Here is a 14,884-nt window from a genome sequence, read left to right on the forward strand (position 1 = left end):
TTTTAACAGTGCAGAAAGCACTGTTTTTAACAGAATATTACTGTTTCAGTGAAAAAACATTATTTTATCGTAGAATCTGACCGTTTTTTAACAGCAATTTTTTACAATGCAGTCTTTTTATTTATCTGCGGTTACCACAGCAGAATGAACTGCCAACTTATCCAACACATGTCTTATGCAGCGGATGCCCTTCGATGAAACATAAACTGGATCTTTAACTGTGCAGTCTTGTAAAGTAGAGACGGATACCTCAGACAATAGCCACATTTCCACTATCGGGCCAGTGTGAGCCAGAGCTTTTATCGGGCCAGGCCGGGCCAAATGCCTAGGAGGTTGAGCAGTGAGAACGAAATCATGTCGCGTTTCCACTGTCGGGGTAGAAGCTCGCAACGCGTCACGCAAACCCCGCCCCTAAAACATCCCCCGAATCGAACGTCACTCAATCCGCCCACTTTAGCGGGAATCAGGCAGATAAAGCACACTGCATCATCACGAAACTATTAAAATTAGGACAACCAAAATAAACAAATGACACGTTACTGTACAGCAGTACAATGTATGTCTATACGCACATACCTACAGAACCCCGAAAGGGACGTAGTGGGGGAGAAAAAAAATGGGTGGATGAAAAAAAAAATGGGTGAAAGAAAAAAAATGAGTGAAAGAAAAAAAATGGGTGGGAGGAAAATATATATTTCTAAGTTTTTTGCGTTCTCTTGCAAAGTTTTGCGTTCCCTCGCAAAGATGTTTTGCGTTATCTCGCAAATATGTTTTAAATTCGCCCGCGAGACATGTATTCTCATGAGACACTTGTTCGCGGTTGTTTGCATTTGGTGTTTGCACTTGCACAGCGTCAACATCACTTCACTTGAATGATCTTGAATGTTAACACTCCGCAGTTGGATCGGAGAAAGGTCATACTTTTGCGGTGAGTTATTATATTAAACTCTTTTTGATTAGATTGCGTGGAAGATCCTTTGAGTAAGTTAAACTAACTTAAACTTTTATGTGATTGATTGTCATCTCATCACAGACGCAGCTAACGCTAATTGTTGTAGCTCTATGATGGAGGATGATCTACAACAGTTTTTGAGGTCAAGAGACGTCCCAGAACAGGACATCATTCTCATAAAAAGGGACAAGGTTAGTAATGTTTCATTAAAAGCAAGTTTTAGCAATTACGTTAACAACATACACAACCCTGTAACGTGTATCCCTGTATATGTAAACATTTAATACTATCCTTAAATATGGCCACATTTATTACACAGATATTAATAAAGGTGTCATTTAGGTTCTATGTCTGTGTAAATTTGCACACAATTAAAATGATTATTTATATTACCTTGTTTTATTTAGAACTGTCCTTTTGAAACTTTACATAACCGAGCATACATTTATTCCACAATAACATAAATACAACCGTGGCTGTTCAAAAATATGCTAACAGATTCACTTAACAGGAACTGCAAGTAGGTATTGTCTATATAGATTAACTGTACCCTCAATATTAATAAGTAACTTCATTCTAGAACCATGTCTTGTGAAGTAATTTTAAAAAATTTTGTAAATGATTAAAATAATAAACATTGCAATATACACAGTTTTTATATTTATAAAGTTTTAGTGCATAAATTCATGTTCTTTCAAAAGCCATCCATATATATTCAATTAAATCTTCAATCACCGCTTTTTCAGATTGACAAGTCTGTGCTGTCTGTCATGACTGATGAGCAAATGGCAAAGTATGTTAGTTCATATGGTGACCGACTAGCTATCGTCTCCTTCTGTCAACAAACAGCAGCCTCCTCTGATAAAGAATCCCTTTTAAAGAACCTGAGAGACAAAATTGAAGCAAGGAAACTTGGTTCATCTAAAACTTTCCGAGAAAAAAAGTGTGTTATCCCTAAGGAAAGGAATGCCATGGCAAGAAACAAAAATGCATCTGCAGAAAGAACCACCAGGAGAATTGAAATTGGATGGCTTCACTATGGTCGTAATGGATACCAGCAAGTGAGGACCAATAATGGTGGTGGGACAAGACATTTGACAGTTCAAAAAAAGACAACTGTTGAACAAATAATGGAAATGGGAAAGAATCTTTTTTTTCCAAATGGGGAGTCTCCAAAAGGTCCAGAAGCAGACTTCACATTTCATGTTTGTGATTTCAAAAGAAACCAAATTGTTTTGGACAGTACTGTTGGAAATGATAGACTTTCATCTAATAAGAAAAACAAGAAGGTATTTTGCACTTAAAAATAGATTAAGAACAGAGCTGTTCAAGATTTGATTTAGAATAAATGTTAGTAATTTAGTGTAATGTTAATGTTTAGTAATGTTAGTAAATTTTTTGTTTCTCAGAGACGAGTGACAACAGAAACCCAGAGACCAGGGGAATTGGAGGATGTTGCACAAAGTGGCTTTACCGCAGATGGACCAAGCACTTCATACTGCTTTCATTCACTCTTGAATGATATCAAAAAAGCACATGTCGTCCAAAGAGTCGCAAGCAGCTCAAGTGATGAGGAGACTGGTAAATTGTTCAATTGCAGTTTACAGCAATCAAAGAGTCCACAGGATTTACATGAGCACTGTGATTTTCAAAGAGACTGTGAATTGATTGACTTGACAAATCAGATCCCTCCATTACAAAACAACAGAGTTGAAACTCTTGGATTTGATATGGAAGAGACAGTTGAGTGGAGGGAAGGGGATGAACTTGGAAACAGAATTGAAGATGAAGAAATTGTAGTAACATGGGATCTGAGAGAGGAAATCATTGAGGTAACGTAATCCTGATTAGCAAAGTATGTCTGTTTAAAAGGTTATATTTAAATTTAAAGCCTTAAAACTATACTAGATTCAGTTTTTATAAACTTAAGGGGCATTATTATAGGTACAATACATCAGATATACTATGCTTTGTGCTTATTAAGTTACATTAGAATTGACAACATTGAACTGTATTGACAGACTTTTTTCTGACAATTTCATACTTTCTTTTTTGGTATATAATTCATCCAGAATGCTGAGCTGACTGACGCTGAAAATGAGGAGCCATCACTACCCTTAAGTAACAGCCATCATGTATTGCAGGTATGACTTACAAAATATGTTTTTAAAGTTTTCCTTTCTTGTAAGCCCTTTAGAACATAGATAATCAGGCTCTATACACCAACACAATGGATTTGAAATGAAATGAACAAGATGTGCTTCACTTGAAATCAAAAGTTTACATACACTTTTTACTTTTTAGAATCTTGAAACATGCTATTTATTGTACAACTCTTAGAGAGCTCATATAAACTGCATTTTTAGATTAAGTACTGACCTGAGTAAGATAATCAAAATTATGTATACACAAAAATCACACAAAAGCAGTTAATATACAGTTTAGATACATTAAAGTCCATGAGAGAAAGTAGTACGTAAATGAATACATTATATTTAAGTGAAGTTTCATAAACTAATTTCGAGAGGAGCATGTGATATGATTGTGCACCGCTAGCCACTCATCCGTTATCAGTAATAGTCCAATCAGAATGATCCTTTCCATGACATGACATGGAGACTGAGTGGTCCATGCTCTCCGACTCCATTGTTAACGCGGCCATGAGGAGCTGTGGGCGTAAGGTCTGTGGTCCCTGTCGGGGTGGCAATCCACCAACCCGGTGGTGGACATCGGAAGTAAGGGATGCCGTCAAGCTGAAGAAGGAGTACTACAGGGCTTGGTTGGCTTGCAGGACTCCTGAGCCAGCTAATGGGTATCAACAGGCCAAGCGTGCTGCAGCCCGGGTGGTTGTGGAAGCAAAAACTCAGGCCTGGGAAGAGAGATTCACCCTGTTTAGCTTAGGTCTCTGGATGTTGTGGGGCAGTCGTGGCTGACACGTCTCAGCCTCCCGGGGAAAGTCTATGCCAGGGTACTGGAGAGGAGCATCCGGCCAATGGTTGAACCTAGGATCCAGGAGGAACAATGCGGTTTTCGTCCGGGCCGTGGTATACTGGACCAACTCTATACCCTCACCAGGGTCCTCGAGGGTTCATGGGAGTATGCTCAACCAGTCCACATGTGTTTTGTGGACTTGGAGAAGGCATTCGATCATGTCCCTCGCGGCATTCTGTGGAGGGTGCTCGGGGAGTATGGGGTCAGAGGCGATCTGTTGAGAGCTGTCTCGTCCCTGTATGAACAGAGTAGGAGTCTGGTTCCCATTGCCGGCAATGAGTCAGATTTGTTTCCAGTGCATGTTGGACTCCGGCATATATCCGTATCCGTATCATATATGTATCCGTCTCTACTTTACATAGGACTGCAAGGGCCCTTGTCACCAATTCTATTCATAATTTTTATGAACAGAATTTCAAGGTGCAGCCTTGGGCTGGAGGGGGTCCGGTTTGGGGAATACAGGATTTCATCTCTGTTATTCGCAGATGATGTTGTTCTGTTGGCTTCATCAGACATGGACCTTCAGCATGCACTGGGGCGGTTTGCTGCCGAGTTTGACGCGGCTGGGATGAGAATCAGCACCTCCAAGTCCGAGGCTATGGTGCTCCACCGGAAAAAGGTGGTTTGCCATCTCCAGGTTGGAGGAAAGTCCTTACCCCAGGTGGAGGAGTTTAAGTATCTCTGGGTTTTATTCACAAGTGAGAGAAGGATGGAATGTGAGATTGACAGGCGGATTGGTGCAGCAGCAGCAGTAATGCGGTCGATGTACCGGTCCGTTGTGGTGAAGAAGGAGCTGAGCCGAAAGGCAAAGCTCTCAATTTACTGGTCAATCTACGTTCCTACTCTCACCTATGGTCATGAGCTTTGGATCATGACCGAAAGGACAAGATCTCGGATACAAGTGGCCTAAATGAGTTTCCTTCGAAGGGTGGCAGGGCGCACTCTTATGGATAGGGTGAGGAGCTCTGACACCCGGGAGAAGCTCGGAGTAGAGTCACTGCTCCTCCACATAAAGAGAAGTCAGCTGAGGTGGCTCGGGCATCTGTTTCGGATGGCTCCTGGACGCCTACCTAGGGAGGTGATCCTGGCATGTCCCACCGGGAGGCGGCCTCTGGGAAGACCCAGGACACGCTGGAAGGACTATGTCTCTCGGCTGGCCTGTGAACGCCTTGGGATCCCCCCGGAGGAGCTGGAGGAAGTCTCCGGGGATAGGGAAGTCTGGGGTTCTCTCCTAAGACTGCCGCCCCCGCAACCCGGCCCTGGAAAAGCGGCAGAAGATGAATTAATGATATTTGTAATTCTTTAAATTATTTCAATATAGCTTAGGCTATTTTATCTAGATATGACACTATTGTTTTAAACCTACAAAAGTGGACATGAAATTTGTAAAGTTTAATATCTTTCTGTTGTATTCCTATTGTGCAAAAAAGCCGCTCGCGGCATCAACAAAGCTATAAACGGGGCGCTCTATTCCTCTGTCTCTCACACACATACAGGCATTTAAACGAGCACAAACACACCTTTTAAACTTGACAAAAACTCTCGAAAACCTTTACTGTCTGCTGTGTCTTTAATATGGTATATAGATTATTATGCGTCATTGAAACATCAAGGAGGATGCAGCAAAGAAATGTCAATTATAAATTAAAACTACTTTATTATTTTATGCAACAACCTTACATTTAAAAGAGAAACATAAGGGCGATCCAACGCAAAAAGAGCCCAGCCTATAATTTGTTCCAGATGTTTTCTTTCCCTTATTTATTTATTTGTCATGTGTTTCGCGTATGTACTCATGTGCGATCGGAAAACTGTGCCCGCCTCTCCTTTCACTCCGCCCCGGCTGGCCCTCAATGGCCCAAGGTATTCGGCGGGCCGAAAAAGGCCGGCCGCTGGCCCCAAGAAAGCCCCGATTTGGCCCCGGAAGTGACATTGGAAACGCGACTGGCCGTGGCTCGCTCACTTTAGGTGGGATAGTGGAAACGCGGCTAATGAACAAGATGATGACCAGAAGAAGAACCAGGAGACACCACAATGGGAGAAACAGGAATGACACTGGAGATCACAGGAGACAAGTGTGGTAAGTAAACTGTATTTATGTATCAACACTGACCGTGTACTGGGAGTTCAGTCCTCTCTACTAACAACGAGGGCAGACACTGAGGGAATGTGAGTGGAGTTTTCATAGAGCTGTGATGATGATGAGTTGTGTGTCAAATTAGAATTTAGGTATGGGTGCTTGAGTGGGTAGAGAACCTGGTCAAGTTAAGTCAAGTCAAGTTGAGCTTTTTTGTCATTCCATAACGAGTGGATATACAAAGGAACAACAAATGTCTTCATAAATAATCATAAATACAAACAAAACACTGGACAGCTATTTTGAAAAACCTTTGCACAACTAACATATGCTATAAAATACTTAACTATACACATAGGGCAGGCTATGTAAGTACTTTTACATGAGACTAAACTATGTTGTGCAGGATATTGGGTAAGAGAGGTATTAAAGGTTGAAAACAAGACAATCCATTCATTCATTCATTTTCTTGTCTTGTCCCTTTCAAGAGTTCACACTTAGCTGATGATTTATAAAAGCTTGTTTGGCATGCTGTCCCGGGAGAGAGCCCCGAGCTCAAAGACTCCTTGAGTCCGGGGCTTCCCAACGTTTGGCAGAGCGAGAGGGGAGCCTAAGCTCGGTGGATGTCAGAACTCCCCCGCTGCGGTAGCTAAGGGAACACGAGGGTTAGATAAATGCTTGGTTTTTATGTATGTTGAATGTCATTGGATGATGGGAGGAAACCGGAGAACCCGGGGAAAACCCACGCGGACACGGGGAGAACATACAAACTCCTCACAGAAACACCCACCGGTCCTGAGGGACCAGGGCCGGCGGTGTTCTTGCTGTGGGGCTCGCAGTGCTAACCATTGGGCCGCCGTGTCGCCCAGTCAGAGGTAAAGGAGGAGAAAAAGGGGAGGAGGGGGGTTTCTTCCAAACGAAGATAACAGTGAACTGAAAACTGTGGTTATTTATAGTAGCTTAGGGCTCGAATGATTGGAATATACTGATTAGCAAATTCGAGACCGGCCGTGATAAATCATAAGCACGTGATCCTCTTGAAATTAGTTTATAAATAAACTTCACTTATTAATCCGGGGTTGCCACAGCGGAATGAACCGCCAACTTATCCAGCAAGTTTTTATGCAGCGGATGCCTTTCCAGCCACAACCCATCTCTGGGAAACATCCACACACACATTCACACACTCATACACTACGGACGTTTTAGCCTACCCAATGCACCTGGAACGCATGTCTGTGACTGTGGGGGAAACCGGAGCACCCGGAGGAAACGCACGCGAATGCAGGGAGAACATGCAAACTCCACACAGAAATGCCAACTGAGCCGAGGCTCGAACCAGCGACCTTCTTAATTTGAGGCGACAGCACTATCTACTGCACCACTGCTTCACCTAAAACTGGACAATATATTATAATATAATATTGAGATTAAATAAAGTGTCAGGTGCATAAAGAGAGAAGAGTGTTTCTACAGGTGGTTTGTCAAGCCCACTGACCTGTGTGAAGCACAATTTGAAAAACATGTTTCCAAGAGACATGGAGTGATTAAGAAAGTGTCTATAATGTAAATGTGCAACCTGGTGCAAGATTCAGAGAGATGATAGGGTGTCTTTTATACTGATAGCTTGTCAACTCCACTCACCTGTATGGCGCAGAAATGCCCTGGGCCTTTACCTTCTTGGAGAGTGACATGGTGTTGGTAGTTCAGGTAAGATCCTCTGTGAGGTGTTTAAGCCCTGCAGGTTGAGTTTATTAATGAGCTGTTGTGGGATTATTGTGTTGAATGAGATTGAAGAAAAGACAGTCAGACATTTATAGCTCATCCAGAACGCTGTGGTTAGGATTCTGACCAAAACCAGGAAATCAGAGCACATCACACCTGTCCTCAGGTCTTTACACTGGCTCCCAGTTACATTCAGAATAGAGTTTAAAGTATTATTACTTGTCTATAAATCACTAAATGGACTAGGAGCTCAATACATTACAGATATGCTGGCTGAATACAAACCTAACAGATCACTCAGATCTTTAGGATCATATAAACTTGAAGTTCCAAGAGTTCAGTCAAAGCAGGGTAAATCAGCCTTCAGCAACTACGCACCTCACTGCTGGAATCAGCTTCCAGAAATGGTCAGATGTGCTCCAACATTAGACACATTCAAATCAAGACTGAAAACACATCTGTTTAGCTGTGCCTTTACTGAATAAACACTGTGCTGCGTCCGACAGATTGCACTTTTTTATGTTTTTCTTTTCTTTTTCATTATCTCATAAACTATTTTAACACATTTTTATCTGTTTTTTATTTTTATAATTCTTATTATTTGTTTTTATTTTCTTACACTTGTCTCTTTTATTCCTGTTTATGTAAAGCACTTTGAATTTCCACTGTGTATGGAATGTGCCATATAAATAAACTTGCCTTGCCTTGAATGCTGAGCTGAATTCAATGAACAGCATTCTAAGATAAGAATCCTTATTTTATAGGTGAGTAAGAGCCAGGTGAAGGAAATTGTGGAGCAGTTTGGACTTTATGCAAACTGGAGTGGTCGAGTGTATTTGAGAGGCTGGTCTTGATATTGTGCATGACTTACCTCTCAAAACATTTCATCATGATTGGAGTCAGTTCTATGGGACTGCAGTCATTTGAACAGGACACAGATGATTTCTTTGGCACTGGTAAGATTGTAGTGAAGTGGGGAAGACTGCCTGTCTTAGCGAGGTGTTGAATATGTCTGTTAAGACATCTGTCAGCTGTGCAGCACAGTCCTTCAGAATACGGCCAGGTATGTTGTCAGGATCCACAACCTTGCGTGGGTTGATCCTAGATAGGCTCTTACCTGTGTGCAAAAAGTAAGTAAAATTGTCTGTAGTTTGGACAAAAACTAATTTCATATGGCTTGCACCCCTTTACCTCTCTGAGCTTCTCTGTCTCTACACACCTTATCGTTCCCTCAGGTCAGCTGACCAGCTTCTCCTGGGTGTACCCAGAACCAGTTGAAAGCTCAGAGGGGATCGGGCTTTTGCTGTGGCTGCACCAAAATTGTGGAATAAGCCTCTTCCATTACTGTTTTTAAACCTCTTCTTAAAACCCACCTTTTCAATTTGGCTTTTAGCACAGCTTGAGATGTTGACATTTATATTTATTTACACTTTGGTCAACTGTGTTGTTTTAAAGTGCTTTATAAATAAATTGAATTGTTGATCAAAACTGATGAGTCAGTTGTCAATTAAACTATCAAACTCTTCACAACTTGTCAATCACTTTTTGTGTAAGTCATAACAATCAAAACAATGTATTTAAATATAAAACATTTGCATATGCATGTTTACACCATAAATATCTGATATTGACATTGTTTGTAAAGCTGCTTAATTTGTAATTGTAATACAATTTGCATAATATATTTATCAATCAAGATTTGTAGTATCTTATCTTATAGTATCATATATATATATATATATATATATAAGACATTACAAATCTTTATTGATAAATATATTATGCAAATTGTATTACAATTACCAATTTAGCAGCATAACAAACAATGTCAATATCCGATATTTATATGGCCACAGCCATATCACCCTGCAGCCCAAGACCGGTTACTCACTGAAGCTAACCAGGGCTGAGCCTGGTCAGTACCTGGATGGGAGACCACTAGGGAACACTAGGTTGCTGTTGGAAGTGGTGTTAGTGAGGCCAGAGGGGGGGCGCTCAACCTGTGGTCTGTGTGAGTCCTAATGCCCCAGTAAAAGTGAAGGGGACACTACACTGTCAGTGGGCGCCGTCTTTCGGATGAGACGTTAAACCGAGGTCCTGACTCTCCTTGGTCGTTAAAAATCCCATGGCACTTCTCGTGAAAGAGCAGGGGTGTAACCCCGGTGTCCTGGCCAAAGTCCCTCTATCGGCCCTTACGATCATGGCCTCCCAAACATCCCCATCCACCGAATTGGCTCTATCACTGTCTCTCCACTCCACCAATAGCTGGTGTGTGGTGAGCGCACTGGCGCTGTTGTCCTGTGGCTGCCATCGCATCATCCAAGTGGATGCTGCACACTGGTGGTGGTGTGGAGAGTCTCCCTCATGATTGTGAAGCGCTTTGGGTGAATGGCCATACACAATAAATGCGCTATATAAATACACATTACATTAAATTTTACACATTACATATATATATATATATATATATATTGTAGCGAGTCTGCTGATGCCACGTCGCCCTGGTCACAAATTCACCCCAGCTGGAAACTCATCAGCACCGGATCGCTCACAGCTGGACCTCATCAGCCAGGGAGAGATAAAAGCCAGCCCCACACAGGAGGAAACTGAGCTTCATTTCCACATGACTCCCTGCGCTAACGCTTGTCTCTCTCTGTCTCTCCCACAGCCGAATCCAGCTCGTGACCGATCCAACACCAGAACTCTCACCAGCCTTCACCATCTCCCCGGAGCACTTGAGCACGCACCCCTAAGAAGAGCACTCATTCACCCACTATATCACTTGTAAATAAAGCACCCTCCGGGGCATTGTTTGTAACTTTACCCAACTGTGTTTGTGTTTTCCCTCGCTACAACTGGTGGAGAATGCGGGCATTGCAGAGGGAAAAATTCAGAAGAAACACTTACCAGTAAGAAGAAATAACCGCTGAATTTTTCTTTGTGTGTGTTACAGACAGGCATCCGCTCTCTCTCTCTCCCACGCTTCCTCTTACTCGGCTGTCAACATCCCGTCGCCATGTCTCTGGAAGAGGTACAGCTCCACCTAGCGGAGATCTCCAGTAAACAAAATTCCATCTCTGAGCAACTTACAGCCAGACAGGATTGACTGGAACAACAGCTCCGCCAGGCGGCCAGACACCATCCGACTCCCGAAGTGAGTGCGCATCATCATCTCACTAAACTCAGCGACCTGGATGATATTGACGCTTACTTACACACTTATGAAGTCATTGCCGAGAGAGAAGGCTGGCCGAAGGAAAACTGGGCGAGAATGTTGGCTCCTTTTCTCACAGGAGAAGCACAACGGGCATATTTTTCACTAGAGACACCCAAAAATGAAGATTACAAAGCGTTAAAAAAGGAGATATTAGCCAGAATGGGGCTCTCCACAATCAGCGCAGCACAACAGTTTTCCCTGTGGTCTTATGACGAGAAACAGCCAGTGCGGACTCAAGCAGCTCAACTTTCTCGCCTGGGAAGTCTATGGTTATTGGGAGGAGATCCTTCGGCAGTCCAGGTCGCTGAGAAGGTGATCATTGAGAAGATGATGCGAGCGTTACCCCGACGTTTGCGAACACTCACCAGCATGCGAAATCCTGAGTCACTGGCCACCCTGGTGGAGGCGATCGAGCTGGCTGAAGCTCATATCGCCAGAGACAATGGGGAGAGAGCGGCTTTGCCACCCCGGAGGGTAAGTGCACCATGGCGACTGGTGGAGGGTACAGCACGACCAGGCGGCAGACCAGCGGTCCCCAGCCCGATGGACGAGCCGATGCCCACAGAGCCGACGACGCACTCGACCCCGGCCTGGACAGCAGGGTGCGCGGTACACTGCAACATCCCTCCCGAAGCTCCCACCCATAAAGTCCATCTAGAGGGAAAAACACAAACGGCCACATTAGACACAGAAACGCCATCACTCCGGGTCACCCGAAGACTTTAAAATATCACCATGAAAGTAAAGGGCGAATTCCAATCACGTGTGTGATACCCGCCACGTACCCGCCCGAAGAGTGACCATCGCGGCTAAACCAGGCAGCTGGCGCATCAAAGTCGGGGTCGTTCCGGATCTTCCTGTGCCCCTCCTACTGGGCAGAGACTGGTCGGGGTTCGACGAACTCCTGACTCACCACCACGCTACATCGGCTCGTTCAAACAAGAAGAACAAGTCACGGGCTCATTGGGACCGCAAACCAGCGCTGATGACCACCGAGAGCGACAGAGGGGGTGAGTCATCCATATCCGCTAACTTGTACTTTGATCTGTTTCAACAGATAACAGCTGGAGGCGATTTTTGACAGAGCACAAAGGGAAGATCAGACGCTTAAACACTGCTGGCCGCAAGTAAGAGTTGTTGACGGTAATGAGCGACTTCCCAGCCCTCACCCCCTCCCACATTTTATTGTGGAAAATGGTCTGCTGTACTGTGTCGCAGAGAGGCGGGTGGAACAGAAGACACTACTGGTCGTTCCAAGGACCAAGAGGGAGACGGTCTTAGAATTGGCACATACCCAACCGATGGCTGGACATCTGGGAGCGGCCAACACGGTTAAAAGGATCCGCGATCGTTTCCACTGGCCGGGACTAGACGGAGAAGTTAAAAGGTATTGCCAGGCATGTGACATCTGCCAGAGAACGTCTCCCCAACGACCACCCCCCCAGCCCTCTAATACCATTACCCATCATTGATGTGCCCTTCACCCTCATCGGTATGGACTTGATATGGCCTTTGCCGAAGTCGGCCCGGGGACATGAACACATCCTTGTTATCCTCGATTATGCCACCAGATACCCTGAAGCGATTCCCCTGAGGAAGGCCACGTCATCAGCCATCGCGAAGGAGCTGTTTCTCCTATGCAGTCGAGTGGGAATTTCAGCAGAGATACTGACCGACCAGGGCACCCCCTTCATGTCCCGGTTGATGGCAGACCTCTGTCACCTCCTCAAGGTAAAACAAATAAAAACCTCAGTGTACCATCCACAGACTGACGGCCTTGTAGAGAGGTTTAACAAGACTCTGAAGCAGATGCTCCAACGGGTGGTGGCAGAGGACGGGCGCGACTGGGACCTCATGATCCCGTACGTGTTATTTGGAATCAGGGAAGTTCCCCAGGCCTCCACAGGCTTTACCCCCTTCAATCTGCTGTTTGGCCGCCAACCCTGAGGGCTATTGGATGTGGCTTGTCAAGCCTGGGAACAGGAGCCAGCCCAACCCAGAGAGTTCCACCCAGGGGATAAGGTAATGATCCTCATACCCACCACAACCTCGAAGTTCCTCGCATCCTGGAAGGGACCATACACGGTGGTAGAAAGGGTAGGGCCGGTAAATTATCGAGTCCGTCAGCCAGGACGAAGACGGGAAGAACAGCTATACCACATCAATCTTATGAAGAAGTGGGTTGCAGCTCCAGGTCATCTCGTTGCCTTCACTGAAGAAAGTCTTCCCGTTGTCCACATAGGTGAGCAACTCTCACCAAACCAGAAGGCGGAGCTGCAAGCCTTGGTTGGTCAGTTCAAGGATGTGTTCTCGGAGAAACCGGGCCGAACAACCATCATCCAGCATAACATCATCACTCCACCTGGCACCATCGTCCGGCAAAGGCCTTATAGAGTACCAGAGGCTCGCCGGTTGGCTATCAACGAGGAGATCCAGAAGATCAGGAGGTTAGGAATCATCAAACCATCCCGTAGCCCATGGTCCAGCCCAATAGTGATGGTCCCCAAACCCGATGACACCCTCCGTTTCTGCAACGACTTCAGCAAACTCAACGAGATCTCCAAGTTTGACGGATACCCCATGCCTCGGGTGAACGAGCTGCTGGATAGGCTGGGTGGAGCCCGATTTATCTCCACCATCGACCTCACCAAAGGCTACTGGCAATTACCACTAAGTGAAGACGCCAAGGAGAAAACCGCCTTCTCCACACCCGGTGGGCACTGGCAATACCGGGTTCTTCCCTTCGGGCTCCACGGGGCCCCAGCCACATTCCAAAGAATGATGGACATCCTGCTGAGGCCCCACCAGCCATATGCAGCAGCATACCTGGACGACCTCATCGTCCATTCCGAGTAATGGGAGGAACACCTATCCCGGTTACGGAGGGTGCTCTTAGATCTTCGTCGGGCTGGGCTCACAGCTAATCCCAAGAAATGCCACCTGGGGCTAACCGAAGCCAGATACCTCGGGTTCCACATTGGAAGAGGTCTCATACAGCCACAACAAAACAAGGTCAAAGCACTACAAGAAACTCCACAACCCACCACAAAGACCCAGGTACGTGCATTTCTGGGGTTAGCGGGCTACTATAGATGTTTTATACCTAACTTCTCATCCATAGCCAGCCCACTGACAGACCTGACCAGAAAGGGGCAGCCGGAGAGGATAAGATGGAGCAAGGAAGCAGATGACGCGTTCCGAGCCCTGAAGACGGCCCTCACATCCTCACCGGTACTGCACGCACCTGACTTCAGCTGCCCCTTCATTCTTCAAATGGATGCTTCCGACTCGGGCCTGGGCGCGGTCCTCTCCCAGGTCCACGGCGATGAAGAACATCCCATCATGTACGTGAGTCGGAAGCTTACCCCCGCAGAGACCCGCTACGCAACGGTGGAGAAGGAGGCCCTGGCGATCAAGTGGGCAATCCTGGAGCTCAGGTACTATCTCCTTGGCAGGAAATTCACTCTGGTGACCGACCACGCCCCGCTACAATGGATGGCCACAGCGAAGAACAACAATGCTCGGGTCACCAGATGGTTCCTGTTGCTCCAGGATTTCAACTTCGAAGTTCAACATCGAGCCGGGGCCTCCCACGGAAACGCAGACGGACTCTCACGGCTCTGGTCAGGATGGGCAGGTCTGTCAAAACATTCTACCCCCTCTCTCAATACACTGCTCTTTCTTCGCAGAAGACCCAGGACCAGGACGACGCTAAGGGGGGGGAATGTAGCGAGTCTGCTGATGCTGCTCACAAATTCACCCCAGCTGGAAACTCATCAGCAACGGATCGCTCACAGCTGGACCTCATCAGCCAGGGAGAGATAAAAGCCAGCCCCACACAGGAGGAAACTGAGCTTCATTTCCACATGACTCCCTGCGCTAACGCTTGTCTCTCTCTGTCTCTCCCACAACCGAATCCAGC

At 45.5% G+C, this 14,884-nt stretch overlaps 1 protein-coding gene across 1 annotated transcript; it reads left to right on the top strand.

Annotated features, from left to right (window-relative positions):
• Positions 1-954: 954 nt before the first annotated feature.
• Positions 955-10,566, top strand: LOC141377695 (uncharacterized). The gene is made up of 5 exons (XM_073922553.1): positions 955-1,143; positions 1,699-2,241; positions 2,362-2,784; positions 3,025-3,096; positions 10,414-10,566. Exons 1-5 carry the CDS (start codon positions 1,063-1,065, stop codon positions 10,531-10,533), a joined length of 1,239 nt encoding a protein of 412 aa, XP_073778654.1. The 5' UTR covers positions 955-1,062; the 3' UTR covers positions 10,534-10,566.
• Positions 10,567-14,884: the final 4,318 nt, after the last annotated feature.

The sequence above is a fragment of the Danio rerio genome, chromosome 14, assembly GCF_049306965.1.
Source record: "Danio rerio strain Tuebingen ecotype United States chromosome 14, GRCz12tu, whole genome shotgun sequence".
Classification (NCBI taxonomy): domain Eukaryota; kingdom Metazoa; phylum Chordata; class Actinopteri; order Cypriniformes; family Danionidae; genus Danio; species Danio rerio.

What these genes read in the sequence shown, in the direction of transcription:
- LOC141377695 (XM_073922553.1), top strand. Translation starts at nt 1,063, where the DNA reads ATGATGGAGGATGATCTACAACAGTTTTTGAGGTCAAGAGACGTCCCA. An exon ending in CTAATAAGAAAAACAAGAAG is followed by an intron (nt 2,242 to 2,361) that starts GTATTTTGCACT and finishes TTTGTTTCTCAG; the next exon opens with AGACGAGTGACAACAGAAAC. An exon ending in TGAGAGAGGAAATCATTGAG is followed by an intron (nt 2,785 to 3,024) that starts GTAACGTAATCC and finishes TAATTCATCCAG; the next exon opens with AATGCTGAGCTGACTGACGC.